This window comes from Hippocampus comes, unplaced genomic scaffold (genome assembly GCF_001891065.2).
Source record: "Hippocampus comes isolate QL1 unplaced genomic scaffold, H_comes_QL1_v1.1 scaffold186, whole genome shotgun sequence".
Taxonomy (NCBI): Eukaryota; Metazoa; Chordata; class Actinopteri; order Syngnathiformes; family Syngnathidae; genus Hippocampus; species Hippocampus comes.
This window is the reverse complement of record NW_017806236.1, coordinates 1,905,257-1,925,034: the sequence shown is the minus strand read 5'-3', so window position 1 is coordinate 1,925,034 and position 19,778 is coordinate 1,905,257. Positions and strand designations below refer to the sequence as shown.

The following is a 19,778-nucleotide window of genomic DNA, read 5'->3' as shown; positions in this document are numbered from 1 at the left end:
GTGGGATAAAAAAAAAAAAAAAAAACACACTGAAACACAGACATGCAGAGGTCCCAGGGAGCCTGACTGTCAATATCAAGTAGAGCACACAGCTCCCATCATGCCACAGCACACCCGAGCCGCAGGACCCAGTGGGCAGACCCCCTCCCTCCCCCCCACCCCACTCACGCAAGCAAGCTGCAGAAAACAGCACAACAGCAACACTTCGGTTTTGCAGGAAGTCCCCATGACATCACCTCCAAAATTCTCTTTTTTTTTATCTAAAAATGCTATGTTTTCATATAAGTTGTATCGTGTCACTTTTTTTTGTTTGGTCACCTTATTGTAACACGTCAGCATAAAATCCCGGGCATCCAGGAATTCACATCTCACCTTAGGTGCGGGTGAAGCCTCCGCCTTCTTCCCCGCTGAACTCGTTTCAGGGCTGACTTCGGGGTGATCGGTCTGGACGTGACTCTCCAAGTCCTCCAGGCTTTCGAACTTCACCCCACACTCGGGACACCTCAGCCCAGACACAGGCTTCTCTCCTTGCGTATCCCCGGGTGTGAGAGCACCTCCTTGGTTGGGGCTCTGGCCATTAGTGCCCCTGATAGAATTGAATATCAAATTTTCTGAAGTCATTTTTTAATTAATGCGGAATTGTGTTTAAAAAAAAAAAGGCAGATTGCAAGCACTGACATTTTATCGAAACAGTTAATGACACCTACAATACGTGAGCCCCTAAAGTGAGGCTTTACACTGAAAACATTGCCGTTTGGCATCAGAAGGAGAATAGTTCAGCTCTTATTCTATCTGGATCTGATATAAATCTTGAGTTTAAGCAAGTTCAAGTATCAGAAAACTGTGATTGTATGGCAACCAGTTCATGGCGCACCCCGTTGACTGGCCGAAGACAGCTGGGATAGGCTCAGCAGATTAGAAACTGAATGGATGGATGGAAGTATCGGAACAGACAAATCTTTTATCTACAGTGGAACTGCATTCAGACTGCGAGCCATTGAGATTTCCGCGATTCCGCATTTTTCTTGTGATGCTTTTCCAGGCTTTCCCCACAACAATGATACAGCAGTGTTGTCACTCGTTACCTGCTCATGCAGCTGGCACAAAGTCCATAAGGCAGGCCGTTGACATCCAGCTTAACCAGCTCTCCTTTGTTCTTGAACTCCTTTAGGCAGAAGGCGCACTTATACAGCTTGTGATGCTGCAGCTGGCCGTTGGGGGAAGAAGAGGACGAACCGTTCCCTGCTCCATTCCCGGAGGCCCCTCCGGTCCCTCCAAGACCAGAACCGGTGGAGAGCTTCTGCATGTGGAAAGTGCCGTGGATCTTAAGCTCCAGGGTGGAGGTGACAGTCTGCATGCAGACCACGCAGCGGAAGCCCGTGAGGGAGTTTCGGAGGTCAGGGTGCATCTGGCAGTGCTCGATAAACTCTTCCTCACTGTGCAGGGGCATCTTACAGATTCGACAGGTTCCTGTGTCCAGGCTTTTACTGTGAGTCACCTGTCATGATCATATAGCACAAAGTAATGATCATTATGCCCCAGGAAACAGTCAGTATTAAATTAGGGGCATTTTTAAATCAGAGAGGCTTGAGGATGAAATGTGGAGATATTGACGGGGAGCTAAATAGATGAAATGCGGAAGGTGTAAAGCTTCCAGTCAATCGTTACATATACAGTATAAGGCTACTTTACGAGCAGCGTTATTATACCTTGTGTTCTGTGAGGGTTAAAAGAGAGGGGAATCGCTCGCCACATATTGGACACATGTAGTGTTTGGCGGGGCCGCGGTGTGTCTGGGCGTGCTCGCGAAGCCCGGTCTCGGAGAAGAACGTTCTGGAACAGATGTTGCACTTGTGGTTCCCCTTGATGAAGTCGGCCTTCTTCTTTCGAGAACCTGCCAATTTGGGAAACATTCACGGTTGACATTATAGAAACATTATTGAATATGCTGTACTGGTTAACCTCACAGTGTTTACCCCTCTGGCCCTTGACCCCCCCCCAAAAAAACAAGCACTTACCAGCGTCATCCTCTCCCGGTCGGATGTTATGATCCCGCAACCGATGGTTCTGAAGAAGCGACTCCATGGTGTAGGCGGCTCCGCAAATGTCGCAGGCATACATGGGCTCAGAATTGTCCAGCTCCTCCTCACCCCCGCTGGCTTCGTGGCTATTGGCCGTCTCTCCTCCTCCCCCGGCAACACTGTTCTTCAGCATCATGTTCTGAAGGTCGGCTTGTTCCGCAGCCGCCACCGTCGTTCTTTCCGCTGCACCCGCATTTCCACCGCCTGTGCTTCCTCCTCCTCTCTTCACAGACTGAGTCAGTCCATTCGGTGTGCCGTTCTGGCTGCTGCTGCTTCCCGTGCCACCTCCGTTGCCGGTGATGCTGCCCCCGTCAAAGATGCAGTGTTTCTCCCTGAGGTGTCTTTCTAACAGTGAGATGGCGTGGAAGGATTTGCCGCAGAAGCGACATGTGAACTTCTTGCTGTGAGTGGTGATGTGACACTGGAGTTCCACCTCCGTTCCAAACGTCTCTCCACAGAAGATGCACTTCCTGGGCTTGAGACCTTTCAAACACAAACCAGATTGCAGTACACGTATATATACAGTCAGTCTACTAATCCTAGTGACTTCTGAAAATTAGTATGAATACAAACCGACTTCTAAAGATGTATAAATCTATAAATGGTGTCTGTTTTTAGATGTACCGTGAGCTCTGTGGCTGAAACGATGCAGCTCATTGTTTGATTTTGTCAATCCCAGCAGTGTCGCTATCCTTAGATCTGCTCTTCAATTCAACAAGTGTTTCATTCAAGCTTTGATAACCTCCAAGTTGAAACATTGACTGTTTTTGAATTAAATATGCATCCATTCAGGTGGGTCTTCACAGCCGCTCTGTCATACAATGCAGAGTTGAAGATGATAGACTTGGTTATTGAAAAAGGCAATGTAGCCGTTGCCCCTGAGCCTGCAGTGCATCACGATGATGTTGGGGAAAGCAGTGTGCAGAACGAGGTTTCATAAATGTGAAGATCCAAAGACGGTCAACGCAATGTTTGCTGTTTATATTTTGTTGCGCTCGCAGGTAGCAGCCCTACAACTGGCTGGCAACCGGTTCAGGGTGTCCCCTGCCAACTGCCCGAAGACAGCTGAGATAGGCCTCGGCACGCCCGCGACCCTCGTGATGATTAGCGAATTAGAAAGTGGATGGATTGGTCACAGCAGTAGTTTCATTCGTGGTGTTGTGGTTATTTCCTACCGTGAGCTTGACAGTTTTGTCCCTTGTATTTGTCTACGTATGAAAAAGTTGTATGTATAGATGTTTTTCGATGTGGCTTATTCAAGCCAATAGACAACATTTCATGGTGTATTTGTGAAAGCAATATACATAGCTAACCCCCTGCCATAATACACTGGCAGGCGTACCTGCTCCGAGCCCTCCAGGGAGGCCTGACCTCTGGCCCACATGGCTGTGCTTAACATGGAGCTGAAGTTCTGTCTCCTTCCTGAAGTCCCAAGCGCAGGCTGTGCAGCGAAAAAGCTTCTTTTCATTGCTGTGTTTGACAGCTAAATGAACCTAAACAAAATAAATAAAGAAACAGTTCTTTACACATTTTTCAGGCAGGTCGTATTTCAGGAAATGCAACATATACTGAAGCTCCTTCACCTGTATCGAGACCTTGGAGTCAAAGACCTCCTGGCAGAGGGTACAGTGGTACAGCACAAATGTGTGCATGTCCAACAGGTGCTTCTGCAGATCATCCACCGAGGAGAACTGCTTGTCACAGCTCTCGCACATGTACTGAGTCGATGTGGTCATGTAGTGCACAGTCAGGTGCTGCAGTAATGCCTCCTGGGATTCAAAGTCCTCTTTGTTACACTGGGGGCAGGACTGGCGCCTCAGTAGCATCTCCAAATGGGACTTCAGGTGGGCTTGGAATCCCTCAAAGCTGGAAAATCGCATATCACACTGGTTGCATGGATAGTCGCCGTTGCTCCCTATGGAAGGCGTGGAGTCCCCTCCCAGTCGGTGGCGCTTCGGCGAGGAGATCTCCACATCGGAGGAGGCGGGGCTGAGGTCAGCCACCTTTGCCTGTCTCTTGTTGTTCGCTAAGGGAATGTTCTTGTGGTTCTCCTTTATGTGCTTGGTGAGCTTGAGGAGTGAACCAAAGATTGGAGAATTGGTGCAATACGGGCAAGAGTAAACCTGTGTGTGGAAAATAACCTTTTAATGTCCTGAGAGAGTCAAAGCATGCCTCAGTAACTATCCCAAGCTGAGCTACAGCATACTGTATGCAGCCTATCATTCTAGTTATGCTTTATTATTACCATTAAGGGAAATGAAGACGATAAAATGAGCCATCCCAGCGCATTTGGTGGGTGGCCTTATGAAAAAGCATTTCATTGCAACACACTGAAATAATAATAAAAAACTATGTACGATTTAATCTTCTTTCCACTTACTTACCTCCATGAATGATTGGGACGCGGACTGTAGCACGGGAGACTCCAATTTGGCCACGGCTCCCCCAGAGGTGGCCCCGCCCGCCACCACTGAGGTACAGTGAGTCTGTTGAATGTGTTCCGTCAACGAAGACTCCGTCAGGAATCCCATGGAGCACTGGTTGCAAAAGAAGGCATGGTTCCCCTCTATGGTGTAGTCACACACAATGTTGCTGTTACTTGGGTGTGCTTCAATAAAGTATACAAAGTACTTGGTTTGTAAAAATCATCCGGATTCTACGATCGACTCTACGATGAAGAGGAGCAAAAAATCTCCCATGTATTCCATGGGAGTCCTGTAGATGATGTATCGATATATCGACATCTAGGATACTGATTTTTGCGTTATCTTCAAGGTATGTTTCATATTATAATTAGCATTTGACTTAATTTTCTTGATTGACACAGCTACGGGAAAATTGACGATCAATCAATTTTATCTACAGCAGGGATGTCAAACATACGGCCTGCGGGCCAGAACCGGCCCCCAAGGAGATTCGATCAGGCCCACAGGATAATTTAAAAGTGAAAAGCCTCTCTAAAGACATGGAATGAATATTTTTAATAAAATGCAATTCATGGACTATCCGCTAGGAGGCACACTGTTTTGATCAGAGAAGAAAACAGCAGTCTCAGTCTGTCACTGAGACCCAACACAGCAAACGGTATCAATGCACCAATGCTTCTTTTGCAAAACAAAGGAAAGCCTTGATATTTTGGTTATTGAAAGCAGAGTCGGGTATAATGTACATGGTCCGACCCACTTGACATCTACCGAGTCCGAATGTGGCCCACAATGTGAAATGAGTTTGACACCCCTGATCTACAGGTTTGTGTATTTCATCTATTTGAATGTGACACTTTTATTTTGATTTGAACAGCCATAGCTGATGTCATGTTCTACTCTCAACTTTTGTCGGGATGTGGATGGAAGCTGTATTGGAACACTTTGTAATTTTCCAAAAATAGTTAGCACCTCTGCATATATGTTGTGTCTGACTTGCGTCAAGAAGTGTTTCGTGGACCATCAATTCTTCATGCTCTTGATGACAGATTTAACAGAAAAAAAGATCACCCATGTTGTCTTTGTTTCTTTGACTTGTTCACACTGGGCAGTACTAAATTCTAATCAGAAATGGCTTTATGTCTCCCTTAATGTAATTTTGATGCGGATTTTTAAAAAAATCCTTCACTTTTTTTTTTTTTAGTACATCAGGTTTTTGATACATTTTCATTATTTTTTTTCTGAGTTTGAGCAATACCGATTTTACGATGCGTTGTCAGATTCCACCTGTTGCTGAACCTAACCCTTAGTCCATAAATACTAAATGTATTACTATAGAACAGTACATATTATATGACTGTAATTATATAATTACTTTATTGAAAACAATGATTTGCTCGAGAAAAAAACGAGGGCAGATTTAGAATCAGTGCAAAAAAAAAAAAAAAGAAAATCACCTAGAAACGTTAACTAGCGTCGCTAATTAAAAAAAAACCCACACAAATATGTGCTGGCCCCTATTATTATGCCCATCCCACCTTAATGATTGTAATTTTCTTACCTAATGTGGTGGACCCTGCCATAATCCCCCCAGGCAGACAGTGGGACACTCTAATGTGTTCCTGCAAAGAGTTAATGTCTCCAAACATGTCAGGGCAGTAGTTACAATGGAACGCTGTCACATTCGTAAATTGCAGAAGGGGAAAAGCTGCAGCCGCCGGGCTTGCGGTTCCTCCGCTGGAGCGGTGAGCTTTGCGCACATGCTCATTGAGATTGTAGAGAGTCGGCAGTGTGTCCAGGCAGAGCTGACATGTATGGCTCTGCTGCGGTTTGTCAGCATGGATGGTTTTTAAATGGATCTCCAACACTGCCAGGCTATTGAAGTCTCTCTTTGAGCAATAAGGGCAAGAGTATGTCACTTTAGCCCAGTTTCCTCCTCCATCTTGGACAGAAAAAAATATATTATATACAGTAAATTGATTCTAGCTTTTCAAAGGGGTATAAAAAACAACGGCTCAAGACATACCTCCGCCCGGATGCACCAAGCTTATTCCCATCTCTTCCCCACTGTCGTTGCCTTTTCTGCGGCCTCGTTCACTGCCCTGGCTGGGTTTCAGGGTGGAGTCAGGGGTGGATCCTCTCTCCAGGCTGGCACTGGAATCTGGAGTCGCGGAACTCATTGAAGCAACGCTCCCCAGCGCAGGGTCAGGACTGGCAGCACTGTGATTGGAAGAGTCCGGCTGGCGGTGGCTGTCTAGGTGGCAGTAGACATCCTCGACAGAGGGGAACTGTTCTAAACAAACAGGACATCTACAGATAGAAAAAGAACACACAGACATGAGCATGGTTTGTAATGCGTGAAGACAGCGAAAAACAATAGTCTCTTGTACTTGTGTTTGCGATTGGCATGCTGCGCATCAATATGAGTGAGGAGTGAGGCCTCGTCGAGGAAGATCTCCGGGCAGTGGATGCACTGCAAGTCGGCTCGGTCGGACAGCTGGGGGTGCCTGGTCAGGACGTGTTTCTCCAGCTCATCCGTTTGGCTGAATGTCTCCTCGCAGTAATCACACATGTACAGGTCCTGCTCCAGGTCAATCTCTCCTCCAGTTCCCTTTTTGCCTGCGTCCTTCTCACTCCTCAACGCGAGGTGCTCTCTGTTCTTGCGGTGCGCCTGCAAGAAGAAGAAAGCAGTCGGATGTCTGTAAAAAAATTATATCTTGAGATATGTTGTTTTATATGACTGTATTAAATGTTAGTTAGGGACAACAATGATGAAACAAAAGTCATGAACATGAATATGCGATTTACCTGCATATGGCTCTGCAATGATGAAGTGGAGGAAAAGCCTCGTTTGCACACGCTGCACTTAAATGGTTTGCTGGAGCTAAATGTGTGGATTCGCAAATTAGACTCGGGTGCAATCAAAAGCAATATCTGTCAAACTTGTGATAAACGATTAATTTAATGAACACATGGAACGGCAATCATCTCAATTATGAGAGACTTTTACCTGTGTGTCTTCAGATGGATCTTTAGATGGTCAGAGCGGGAAAACGCAGCTTCACACTCTTGGCAACTATACTTCTTATCTCCTGCATCAGTTGAGGGATTGAGAGGGGATGATTAGCACACTTCATTAAAACAAATAAATAAACAAAATAAATGAAGCTTGTAGCTACAAAGAAGAATGCCTTTGGAACTGTCCGGCCATCCATTTTCTTCTGCGCTTAATTCTCAATGTCTGTATGCGGTAAAATTCCAAGGGGTTCGCCAAGTCGATACCTCAAAATTACCATGAAGATTCAAATGGCACCACTTGCCCAAAAAAAGTCAACTTAATCCGGTGGAAAGTAGAATAGGCCATCTTCTTTTGTCTTTTTTTTTCTCCATGAATTTATTTGTTATGCAGGACTTCAGAGCCGTTTGAAATGCTCACTCTGTTTTTTACAAAATTAGACAAACATGGTAGCCTTTGTCACATTGCTAATTCCTATTGTGATTTCCACAATCAGGTTGTACCACCAGTTATTAACGGTACTTTCATTTGTGGCACCACACCAAAAACAAAACAAAACAACAATAACAAAAAAAAAAGCCCACAATACTTTGTGTCTTTCACAAAGCATAACAGGCATGATGTGATTTCCGTGCCCACCTGTGTGGAGTTTGACATGGCGGTCTCTGCTCCTTTTGTGTTTAAAGAGACGGCTGCAAAAGGTGCACTTGAAAGGCAGCTTGTCACTGTGGATCTGCTCGTGGCGCTTCAGGTAGCTCAGCCGGCTGAAGATGAGAACGTGAGAGCAGGAGATGTAAAGTGCTGGACATGTGACAAGTGCAGAGGGGGTTATTTATTGTCCTGTTTTAGCGGTTTTCATTTTTACCTCAATTAAAATCAAATGTCAACACATGGGTACAGGAGCATCTCAGTCAATGATTATAAAGTTTCTGTCGTTCAATTCTAAAAGTGGAACTCACAAATACAGATTCATTAGAAATTGGAAAATGTCTTTTGGAAGGCCAGTTACTACTTAATTTCAAAAAGAAATATCACTTTTGATGGTTTTGTCAGTAAAAGTATGGGGTTTATAATCAAAATCATGAAATATTTCCCTTTCTGTAGTGAATAAATATAATGTGCCTTTCACCTTTTCAATTGAACTTCCGAAATAAACAAAAAAATAATAATAAATTATTGAGCATTCAGCATGAGGTCTATGGTAGAATATATGTGTATACCGGTATATATATATATATATATATATATATATATATATATATATACATATATATATATATATATTTTTTTTTAACTGTATCAGTGGGGAGTAAAACGTGTCAAATTTACTACCTGAAGGACTTGTCGCAGAACTGACACGGGTATGGCAGACCTGCACCTCCTTCCTCTTCGCCGCCGGTGGCCATGCCGAGGTCGCAACAGCCATCGGGCATCTGCGAAGGCGACGCCACATCTTTGCTGGAGGGCGAGGAGGGCACCCAGGACAGCCCGGCTGGGTCGTCGTCACCATCTGGTTTAAAAAAAAAAGGGAGGGGGAGATTGAGTTGTTTTAAAACACTTCAGATTGACGCACCGCAAAATCAGAAAAAGTACATAGCCACAGGATTCCCCCCCCCCCCCAAAATTGCAATTAGAGCACAGGCAGAGAGAAGGGGTAAAAGAGGGAGCATGAGAATGATTAATAAGAAGTTACATCTTTCTTGGAAGGCAAGAGTCAGCCTGTGGGAGTTCTCAAATGAGAGAGAGGCTATAAACCAAAAAAATAATAATAAATAAACACATTTATCCTGGTTACACACACGCCTGCAAACACAGAAGCCAAATGAGGGTGGCAGAGATAAAAAGGAAGAAACAGAAGAAAGACACATACTCCAACAGCAGCGGCAACATCTAAATAGAAGGCTCCAAGAACTATGTATCCCCAGCGGGGCCCAGAAATAAGGACAGAGTGTATTTTCTCTCCCTTCGTCCTCCCTCTGCAGCCATTCCTCATTCCATCTCTCCCCTCCCAGCCCTCCATTCATCCCTGAGGACCAGAGATCCGCCTCATCATATTTTCATTAGGGCCTTGGCAGATTGAAACGTCTGAATAGTGATTAGGACATATGCGGGGCTGAGAAAGGCTGCTTTACTCACTCCCCATCTCTCTAATACATGCAAGCATTGTTCTTTTTTTTTTTTCCACCTCTCCCTTGACCATGCTAGAGGTTAGATCCCGGCGCAGTCTAGCACAGGGGCGACAGCAAGGACACGGCTTCTGTAACAGACACTTCAGGAAAAAGGTTTGACACAACAAAGAGGGGGCTGAATAATGTTCGCTTGTTCTGTTCGCCTTGGCGTGCTGTGCGAAGCGGCGCAGTGAGGCTATTTAACATTTGCAAAATGGATAGAGCAGATGTTTTCTTTTCTTCTACCTGATTGCTATCAACTATAGACAGGCAAGGAGGGAAAATAAGGGAATGAGAGGTGATTAAGAGAGAAGTCACGGCAATATTACTGCGAACACGAGGCAACATTGGGGGCGACATGTTGTTTCTCCGGATAGCTTTGCAAATCGCGCTGGCCCAACACATGCATCGTGTCATCTCAACCAGTTACAATCGTGCTTGCTTATGTGCGTGTGCGTGTGCAGTCTACTGTGTATTGCGTTACAGAGAGCGCCTGGAAACAAATTCCTGTGATGAATCGATTGCCAGGAAAATGTAGGCACAGCGACGAGCAAATAGAACTCTGCAAGGGGCGCAGGTTGAAAAAGAAACTGCAAAACCATGAATTTAATGAGGGAAAAAAAAAGAATGAAGAAGGAAAAAAAATATGAAAATACAAAGACTATATAGAGCTACAAATCAAATTGAGACAATTACACATTGTGGCAATTCACAATATACTATATTATTTTTGTTGAATCAGGATCTCCTTCCTAGTCAGATTGGAAATACAAAACTAAACTCGTGCCATAAAGTGAGATGCAGTGGTTAGGATTTGTATCCTTGGAATTGTTTATGAATCCGTCCAATCAGTATACAAGAACGACACCGGCAAAAGTTATAAAAAACAAACATTTTTGTCGTCGTGTACATTCAAACATGCAATAAAGGGAACAAAATGCCAACGCCTTTCCTACTAAAAGGTTGTTTTTGTGTGCTTTGGTTTCAACACAACTTGGTGAAATTTGTTACAGCTGAAGCTGTTGTGAAAGTGCTATATAAATAAATATGTATTGTATTGCATTGTATAAATTAAATTGGAATGGGAGTCGCAGAATGCTGGATCCTCACTTTAATGGTCATTTCCCCCGCATCTTGGTGTGTTGGAGTCTGACAGCACGGCGGAAGACCAAAGCAGATGGAGCGAGTTAACTCATTTTATAGTAGTTCAAAGTGTGAGTCGGTGTGGATGTAATGTTTGTGAGCTTGTGAGCAGGAGGAGGAAGAAAGACAAGACGAACGAGAGGGACCGAACAGAGACGGATTCGGTCAGAGCATGAGGGAGAAATCACTTTTTGAAGGGTTGGGTGGAGGGGGTGTCCGGGAAGAATGGGAGGGGAGATTAGCGTCATTAAAGAGCTCTAATCCTCTGACTAGCGTGGCTGGCGCTAAAATGGAGGATCACACGGCTTTTTAACGGCGTCTTTGTCAGTCGGCCACGAGGGGACCTGGCAAGACAAGGCCGAATGGTAAACTGGGAGGAACTGGGAGATGGGGAGGAAAGCAGAGGACGGGGGGTGGTGGGAGCAGGAAATTTTCAGAGAAATGTTAAATTATAGAAGAAACCACAAGAGGAGAGACATTAACAGTGGATGGATGTTGTGCCTTTCTTTTGGGGGTGGAGGGAGTCACTTTGGGAGGAAAAGTAGAAAATGTAGTTTCAAAAGGAGGGGAGCAGAGGCGGGTCGACACGTACTGTTTATATCCAGTCCCTCCACCCTCTACTTTTCTATTCTACTCTTGTTAAACCAACAAGGGAGGCAAATTGGAGGACCGCGGGACCCCAAGTGTTGTGTTCTGGGTTTATCTCTCACTCTGCAGTCTCCTTGCATGTCATCCCTTCCTCTGTCCGCAGCGCTCCCTCTACTGTTCCGTCTTCATCCCTCTTTCTCTGACTCCCTTCATCTGTCAGCTTTCATGTTCTTATTCACAGCACTCCATCCATCCATCCATCCATCCATCCATCCATCCATCCATCCATCCATCCATCCATCCATCCATCCATCCATCCATCCATCAATCCATCCAACGCTGTCCGAAACTTGTGTTGGGCCTTACCCGTGTCTCAACCGGGACAGCACTGAGGGAGGGTGGGGACAGAATGATGCAGCAAGACTGAACTCCATATAAGAAGGAAGAAATACATGCATGGGATACAATAACAGACAACGCCAGCGAAGAAACACGAGTATAACACCCACAAAATTCATTGCTGTCTACAACCGGTCAACATACACAAGTGAGTGGAGCAGTTCAATGCTGCAACTCATGTATTTGTCCAATGACCATACCCCTAAATCTAAACATCAAATACTTGCTGGCAATGGTGCTGCCAGTAAAAGAATAAGAATCATGCAAACATCACAGAATGGATGACAATGATTCATGTACAACAGCAAATGATGATTTCCGATATATGCAGGGTCAACTCAGTTTGCTCGAGTCAGAGTTTTACTCTTAATATCAGCCTCTGCCTTTCTTTCTTCCCAATTTGCTGCTTCCATCTTACTATTTGTCCACTGCACTCTCCTCCGCCTTTGCCCGTGGGGACCTTGCTGCCCTCCACTCGCTCCAACCGTCTCACCCTCTACCTTCCACTGCTCCCCGGCCCCCTGGGATAGCCCCATGCTGCTCTCAAGCGAGTGCACGCAGCCCGAGACTCACCGTAGGGAGCAGAATAACAACTCTGCAGTCTGGGTAGCCCGCAAAACACTCATGATTGCCTACTTTAAAAAAAGAAAATAAAAAGAACGAATGAATGAAAAAAGAATTGCGATGGAAAAAAAAATCATTTGTGACTTCCAGCATAGCGACTACCAGGGAGGGGGTCAACATACCAGATGTGATTGGGGTTAAATAACTAGAGAACAGAAAAGAAAGCCCTACCTGTGTCTGTGATTATCATGTGAGTTGGCATGGCAACTGATCAGCCTAGCCACAGCTTTTTGGTTGCTATGAATCACGAGAATTGCACAGCAGGAAAGTGTATTTGACCAGTCAGATGGTTGGTTGAAACTACCTGTTGCGTAGTCTGATGGAGCTGTTAAAAAAAAAAAAAAAAAAAAGTGGTAGGCAACTTTCATTCCCCTGAATACAAGATCGAGACACTGATTCATTTCCCTGTGCTTATTTGTCCAGCAATTTTTCCCTGAGAGATTTCGGTTTTATGGCAGGAGAGCATCTACACAATCTTTGTATATTGAACGGATGAGTCGGTTCCTCACATATGGCGACATGCAACCCTAGTTGATGCTTGTGGAGGGTGGGGCGAGGGGGGGGGGGGCATCGACCTCTGCTGTCATCCCTGCATTCACTTGGGATGCGGTCTGTTGGGACAACCACACACTACATACAGTAAAGAGCACAGACCAAAAGGAGGATAAAGCAGTCTGTCCGGGTCTTGAGCCCTTGACGATACTAACGGATGGATAAAAAACACACACACACACACACACACACACACACACACACACACACACACACACACACACACACACACACACACACACACACACACGCACCCACACACACAGGCGCACACACACACAAATAGGCCGCTCGCAGGCAGTGGGGACCCTCACCTTCTGCCCTGGGAAAGGGTCCGGCTGCTTTTGGACGCTTTTGGGCGCCAACTGCTCCATATGGACAGAGTGTGTCTGTTTGTGTGTTTGTGCCAGTGTCTTTGAGGGCAGAAGGTTAGGAGGAGGGCCGATAGTCTACTTTGTGCAGATCTGAGCAATGTCATGTACACACACACACACACACACACACACACACACACACACACACACACACACACACACACACACACACACACACATCAAACTGAACACACATTACACTACGTGTCAAAACACAGGGTATCCCCTGATGACAAAACATAGGGTATCATCCAAAGTAATGCACAGCATCTATAAATACATCACTAGTAAATATATTTCTTAATAAAATCAGCCATGAAATGACAGAACATTAAAAAAAAAAAAATCCTCTACAGTCACAAAAATGCGGAAGTTTCAATCACCATATTGTGAGAATGATCAGGTCGGCAAGTATTGAGGGTTTAATGTCTGTTTGTTGTCCTTTAATTTAGCTTTTGTGGCTTTTTTATGCCACTTAAAACCTATGTGACGATAAATGATTGTGATCATACAAGTTGGCACTCATCAAAGTCTGTGTATTTGAATATTGGTGCTGGTTAAGTTCCCTGTGTGTCAGCTACCAATTTTGAAGAGCAAAATTTTGTCATTAAAGTTCGGATTAAAAGTTTTAGGTTTAGTTTAAACAGCGTCAAACTTACTGTGGTACTTGATTGACTTTGAAGCATGTCAAAATACTATTTAAAAATGGCCCGTACAACTTTTGACCATGGATTTCTTTTTTTCTAATCTACAATGCATAGTCGAGGGATGCATTGCTTCAAAACTCAAACAAATCAGAAACTTTGTCTGCAAAGTATGAATGGAGGACACTTGACTTTTCATGTTGAAGACATTTCACCGTGATTCCAAAACAATTCTTCAATTCCAAATTTGAGGTGTGGCGTCTCCCTTTCTATTCCCCAAAGACTCCCCATCTAAACTTTAGAAGTGAAGAAACCATTTGGATTAAAGGCGAAATGTTTTCATGAACAAATATTAGAAGTGCCTCAATTCAAACCTCAATTCAGATGACTGCGAATCTACAGACATATTGGAAGTCTCGAGGTTGTATTGTGCCTTCCAAGCCAACTTTTCATCAAATTCTGACTCGCCGACCCTGCATCGTGATGAGGGCTAACTAATCGCTCCCGCCTCTGTCCCACTTTCCGTCCATCTCCTCTGCTGTTTGTTCACTCAAAAATGAGAACCAGCTGCCGGGCAGAGTGTCGGATAAACAACAACACTATGCCAATGCATACACATATGAACACCGGTGTGTATTAACACGAGCACGCACAATGTTGCGGTCACCCTGTGTACGACCATGGCTAGCGGCTATATCATCTATTTATATGAATGAGGTTTGATGGACTGACAGATTACTCGCTAACCTAGAAACGCGTTCACCTTAGTCATGAACTCGCATGCATAAACCACACATAAAGAGGCCCTCGGATGTTTCCACAAGGACTCGTGTGGTTGCAATAACGCACACGTTGATGAATAACACCAACTGGGTTACTTTTGAAGTGCTACCTTGTGCATAATAATGGATCATTAGCATTTAGCCGGAGCATCCTATAGATCCGTGAGCGTATTCGTCGGCATATAAGCAACATCTACAGTTGTGTAATTGGACCCGACTGATATTGCAATTTATCCACCGTATTGCACCGACGCAAACACACAAGTCCTTCCTCATTAACCTATGTGTAAGCGGGACCTATAAATAAGTGATGCGGGCAGCTGGAGCTTGCATTTCAAAACACAAACATGCAGTTACACACATATGCGCGCAGGTAAACAAACAAATTCATTTTGGCTGCATGAATACGCCAAATACACAACAGTATCCCATCCAGACAGGACATTTACTGAAGCTCTTCTCCACCAAAAATCTGACGCAATGCAGAAACATAAACTCCCATGATGAGGGGCAGGGAGTGATGAGAATATAAAATGAGGGGAATAAGAGGCAGTAAGGCAATGAGGCTGCGGAGACCCGGGGGAGTATAGTAGAGGGGGGTCTTGTGCTCAGGGGAACCCAGAAAGCAAGCTGCGGGAGGCGGGTACCTCCTGCCTGCCATTCCTCTTCCCTCCCTTCCCTTCTGGAGGAGAGGATCCCGGACAGCCCCTTGGTCTCAACACGTAAACCCCCCAATGAGCGGAATACATGCGAGCACACACACATACACGCTAAAGAGATGATCCCGGGGGAGACGAGAAGCAGAGCAGAACACCTGGACCTGCCATTAGTGGCACACTCGGGGATTAGGGGCACAGACGGCAAGAGAGAATGCACACTGGGAGAGGCGCTTATACACTCCACGCAGAAAATAATAAATAATAAACATTCACATACATATACAATCCAAATGCACATATTGCACAGTGTCCCACCCAGTACAACATATTCAGGTGTTGACCGGCAGTGTAATAAATGAGCATACAGTGCCGTGTAGTTGTATTATGGAGTGGTGTGCGTGTTTCTAACATTGTGCCTCCCGGGTGGTAACGGGAAAATTATAAAGACTTGTCAATATGTTTCAGTGCGGTTCGAAACCACTCCAAATTAAAATCAGGTGTGGGCGGTGTATGTTTACGTCCAGAAAAACACACGGCCAGGATTAACTTCTATTGCTTTTATGCCACCTGGACGTAGCGTGGAATAATTACTGATGCAATAAACCATTCGCTCCCCCAAGAGAGTCCATATTACCAGCTGAGGGTCAAGGACGGCCATATAGATTAAAAGGAGAAAAAGGGAAGCAAGATGAAGGCTGCAAAATGACGGAAAGAAAAGCGGGGAAGGGTAAAAATGAAACAACAAATAATACAGCAAAAATGTGATCAGTACGACTGTATAGTTCCGGAAGAATCACAAATACCCAAATCACAGCGATCCCGGGTTTAGACTAAATGCCTTATATCTCATCACATGAAGAAGATAAAGTGAATCACTTTAAACGGTGTCGCTTTGGTATTCATAACATCTCTACGAAGGCACGAACAAGTATCACACGCACACACACACACACACACATACACACACACACAATCGAGTGCTATGGCTCCGTCACGTGTGTATCAGACACTTAGAAGAACTTCACACATTTTGTCACTTCAACTGCCTCCAAAAGTTAACTCTTTCATCGTCTACTAGCCTTTTTAACAGACAAAGGGGCAAACATATGACATCAATGCAGGCTGAGAAGGGAGTAATCCCCAAGTATCAAGTCCAACGTGATGGGGACGGAGACGTTTAAAAACAACTGTCCAGAAAAAAAGCCCCCCCGGTGAATGAAAGCCCACACACTGGCTTCCACAAAGACCAGTGCTCAGACATACACACAGGGAGGGAGGCAGAGACAGAAACAAAGGTGGATTTAGCACTTAAGTGTGTGTGTGTGCGTGTGTGCGTGTGTGTGTGTGTGTGTGTGTGTGTGTGTGTGTGTAAGGGGGTGGGGGGGTGTAAGTGGGTGTGGGTGAGCTGGTGACATGAAACAGATCAAAGTGGGGAGAGGTCAAGAGGGCAGAGAGGGAGAAGAAAGCTAGGGGGTCCCATTATTGCAAGCTCCGTCTGCAAGTCGGACTGCATGTTTGTGTGCTCTAGTGGTACTGTAGCATTAGAAATGAACACCCCCCCCCACCGCCCTCTCAAGTAAATTTAGCAGACGTATCCACCAAGACAATGTTAGAAACGGTACAATTTAAGAAATGCAAAAAGGAAGTATGAAAAGGCACGGCGAGGGATGGGCTTGTTTAGGTGCACCTTCATCCACATGCATTTCACAGAGAACGCACGGAGACGATGGAGTCGACCGGGTTTGCAACCAAGCGGAGCAGCTCGACGGAGACCACTGACAGGTTGGGCAGTGCAACAGAAACGCGCATTGCTGGGGGTCGGGGGTGGGGGGGAAATCCGAACCACTGTACAGCATCATATTGACTTGGGACACAGACATACAGTAACACAGTTGTTGAGAGTTTGGAACACTCTTAACCCTTTCATGCACCAATAATGATAACCTGTAGCCTGATAACATGATAAAACTGTCCACTGTAGTAACTGCTGGCCCTGAAAGGGTGAAAGGATGTTCACAAATTAACATGCATACTGTTGAGCTGTGAACGGCCTCATGATGAGCGAGCAAAGGAGAAAGGGCAAACCGTTTGCTTGTAACTGCCAGTTTCAAACTCCATCATATTTCCCCTGATGCACCTGAAGGTTGATTTATGTTTTGAAATTATTCATTATTTATGGCAGAGGTTCTTTATTGTTTTAATAAGTGGCCGTTTAAGGTTGCCTGCACTTGTACTTGCACTTGCGCTTTAGTATTCATGCATTTTGAATCACACATTATTGTCTTGTTTTCAAGTAAATATCGCTTCAAATATTTTTTTCTGGTGTAAAATTTACCGCCTAAAGAAACGGCATTTTTCGATCTGTCATTTGCGGGCTGCTGCGGCACTCCAAGTAAGCTCCTGTCTTTCTCCCCTCTGTGACAGAGCGAGCGAAAAGCACAAGCATGCCCTAAAATTAATTTAGACAGTGGAAATTAAATTAAAAGCATAGCCTCTAGAGTTTTATTATGTACTAATGTTTGAACCGTTAACTTGAATTGTACGACTAAAACATGAATAATTAAGCACTAATGGGGCTATTATTATTTCAGGAAAGACAATCACATTCACGGATGTATTAGTCTTTGAATGTGTGGGTTGGGCAGGTAGGAATTAAGCAGAAGGGACATTAGAAAAACACGGTGCACTACACGGTGAATGCGGGGGTGGATTGTACCATGAAAGTGTTTCTACCATTGTGTCATGAAGAACTTTTTTTTTCTAACATACACTGACATGCTATCAAAATCAAAAAGGCAGGTGAAAGGCTCCGCGCTTAATTGTCGTACTTGTGTATAGACATGTGACAAGTGCCCATTACACTCGTACCATTATGTCACGAGTATTGTCTTACCTGTCCATTACACCTGCAGGAAGTGAGTTGGTGGCCTTTTAGCAGTTAGCTGATAGTCTCGCTATCTGTGGCCTTTCAGATCGGGCCTAATTTGCAACCTCCATTGTAGTTTATCCCAGAGGTGTTTGCTCGGGTTGAGATCAGGCTCTTCCACACCAAATCAATCTAAAAATACTTTACAGAGCTTCCTTGTGCCATGGGTAACAGAAAAAAAAAGCCCTTATTCAAATCATTCACACAACTTTGGAAGCATAGCATTCATGAATGTCCTAAATGTAGAGATCAAGAAGATGTCATGAACTTGAGAATAAGGTGTGTCCCAATACTTGTGAAATGGATTTTGAAACAGCCCTGTCAGTCCTCAAGTTTTTTTTTTTTAACCTGGCTCCTGCCTCCTTGCTCCAGTGAGACGCACGAGTGCGCTTGTGTTCGGCACAGCTAAACTATTAACCGTCTCTTCATGTCTCTAATACGACCCCCCCCCCCCCATTACGACCCCCCCCCCCCAAAGCTCCCTCCCTCCCCTTATCAGTCAGAAAGCAGTCAGCCCCCGCACCCCTTCTGCAGCTGTCACTGCAGCCCTCACCACAAACAGTATTCTCAGAGGACCAACTCCCCAACACACAGGACAAATACCCACGTCTACTCAAAATGTACAACAAACAGACGCATATCTTCATGCCCAAGACCGAAGCGTTCTTTACTCACATTCACACACAATTTTATCTGCTTATTCGCAGACGGCATGTTTTGGCAGCTGACAAGGGTGGGAAATACCCATTTAGCTTCTCACCCCAAACCCCCAAAAGTCTGCAATCCACTCTGCATCCCCCCCCCCCCCCCCCCATCACAATGAGCAATGGGCTCAAATCTAACCAGAATAGGAAAGGGGCAATGGATGGAGGAAGTTGGACGATTCATGCAGACACTTGCATCAGTGCTGAGGTGAAGAAGAGAAGATGCAAACGTGTACACAGCAGCGCATTGCAATTCTCCATCGGGACAGCTCCCGCTAGACCAGGGGTCCCCAACCTTTTTTGCCCCACGGACCGGTTTATGTCAGACAATATTTTCAGGGACCGGCAATGAAGGTGTGGCGGAAATAATACAACAAAATAATATGGTATGAGCTGCATGAAAACTGTGGTGTTTTCGAAATATAATAATAAACACAAGGAGCGTCTAATCTGGCCGCAACACTCTGATCGCTATGGTCATGTTTAATGCCTTCAAAATACGATGCAATACAAATTCAAAGTGCATGAAAATGACGACTCACCACAGCCCCGAGCTTGATTTTCTGCAACCAGACGGTCCCATCTTGGAGTAATAGGAGACAATGACACCTCAAGTGTGTGTTTTGCGTCAAGTCTACTTCGTAATTTTGTTTTAGTCGCCGTTGCTGCAGAAAAGCCCCGCCTCACACAGGTAG

The 19,778-nt window shown here is 45.0% G+C and overlaps 1 protein-coding gene across 3 annotated transcripts in view; it reads right to left on the bottom strand.

Moving 5' to 3' along the window:
- Positions 1-19,778, bottom strand: part of znf423 (zinc finger protein 423) — a 121,329-nt gene that overhangs the window by 56,547 nt on the left and 45,004 nt on the right. For 2 of the 3 annotated variants that reach the window (XM_019857052.1, XM_019857054.1), the window contains exons 5-18: positions 8,853-9,030; positions 8,160-8,284; positions 7,515-7,596; positions 7,313-7,388; positions 6,895-7,175; positions 6,531-6,814; positions 6,066-6,446; positions 4,466-4,647; positions 3,665-4,204; positions 3,424-3,574; positions 2,019-2,564; positions 1,710-1,894; positions 1,086-1,498; positions 373-586 (exon numbers count right to left, since the gene is read on the bottom strand). In XM_019857052.1, the coding sequence (XP_019712611.1) occupies positions 373-586; positions 1,086-1,498; positions 1,710-1,894; positions 2,019-2,564; positions 3,424-3,574; positions 3,665-4,204; positions 4,466-4,647; positions 6,066-6,446; positions 6,531-6,814; positions 6,895-7,175; positions 7,313-7,388; positions 7,515-7,596; positions 8,160-8,284; positions 8,853-9,030 (3,638 nt within the window). Of the gene's footprint in view, positions 1-372; positions 587-1,085; positions 1,499-1,709; positions 1,895-2,018; positions 2,565-3,423; positions 3,575-3,664; positions 4,205-4,465; positions 4,648-6,065; positions 6,447-6,530; positions 6,815-6,894; positions 7,176-7,312; positions 7,389-7,514; positions 7,597-8,159; positions 8,285-8,852; positions 9,031-18,346; positions 18,521-19,778 lie in introns of those variants that run through there. The other variant, XM_019857055.1, reaches the window with a different exon arrangement.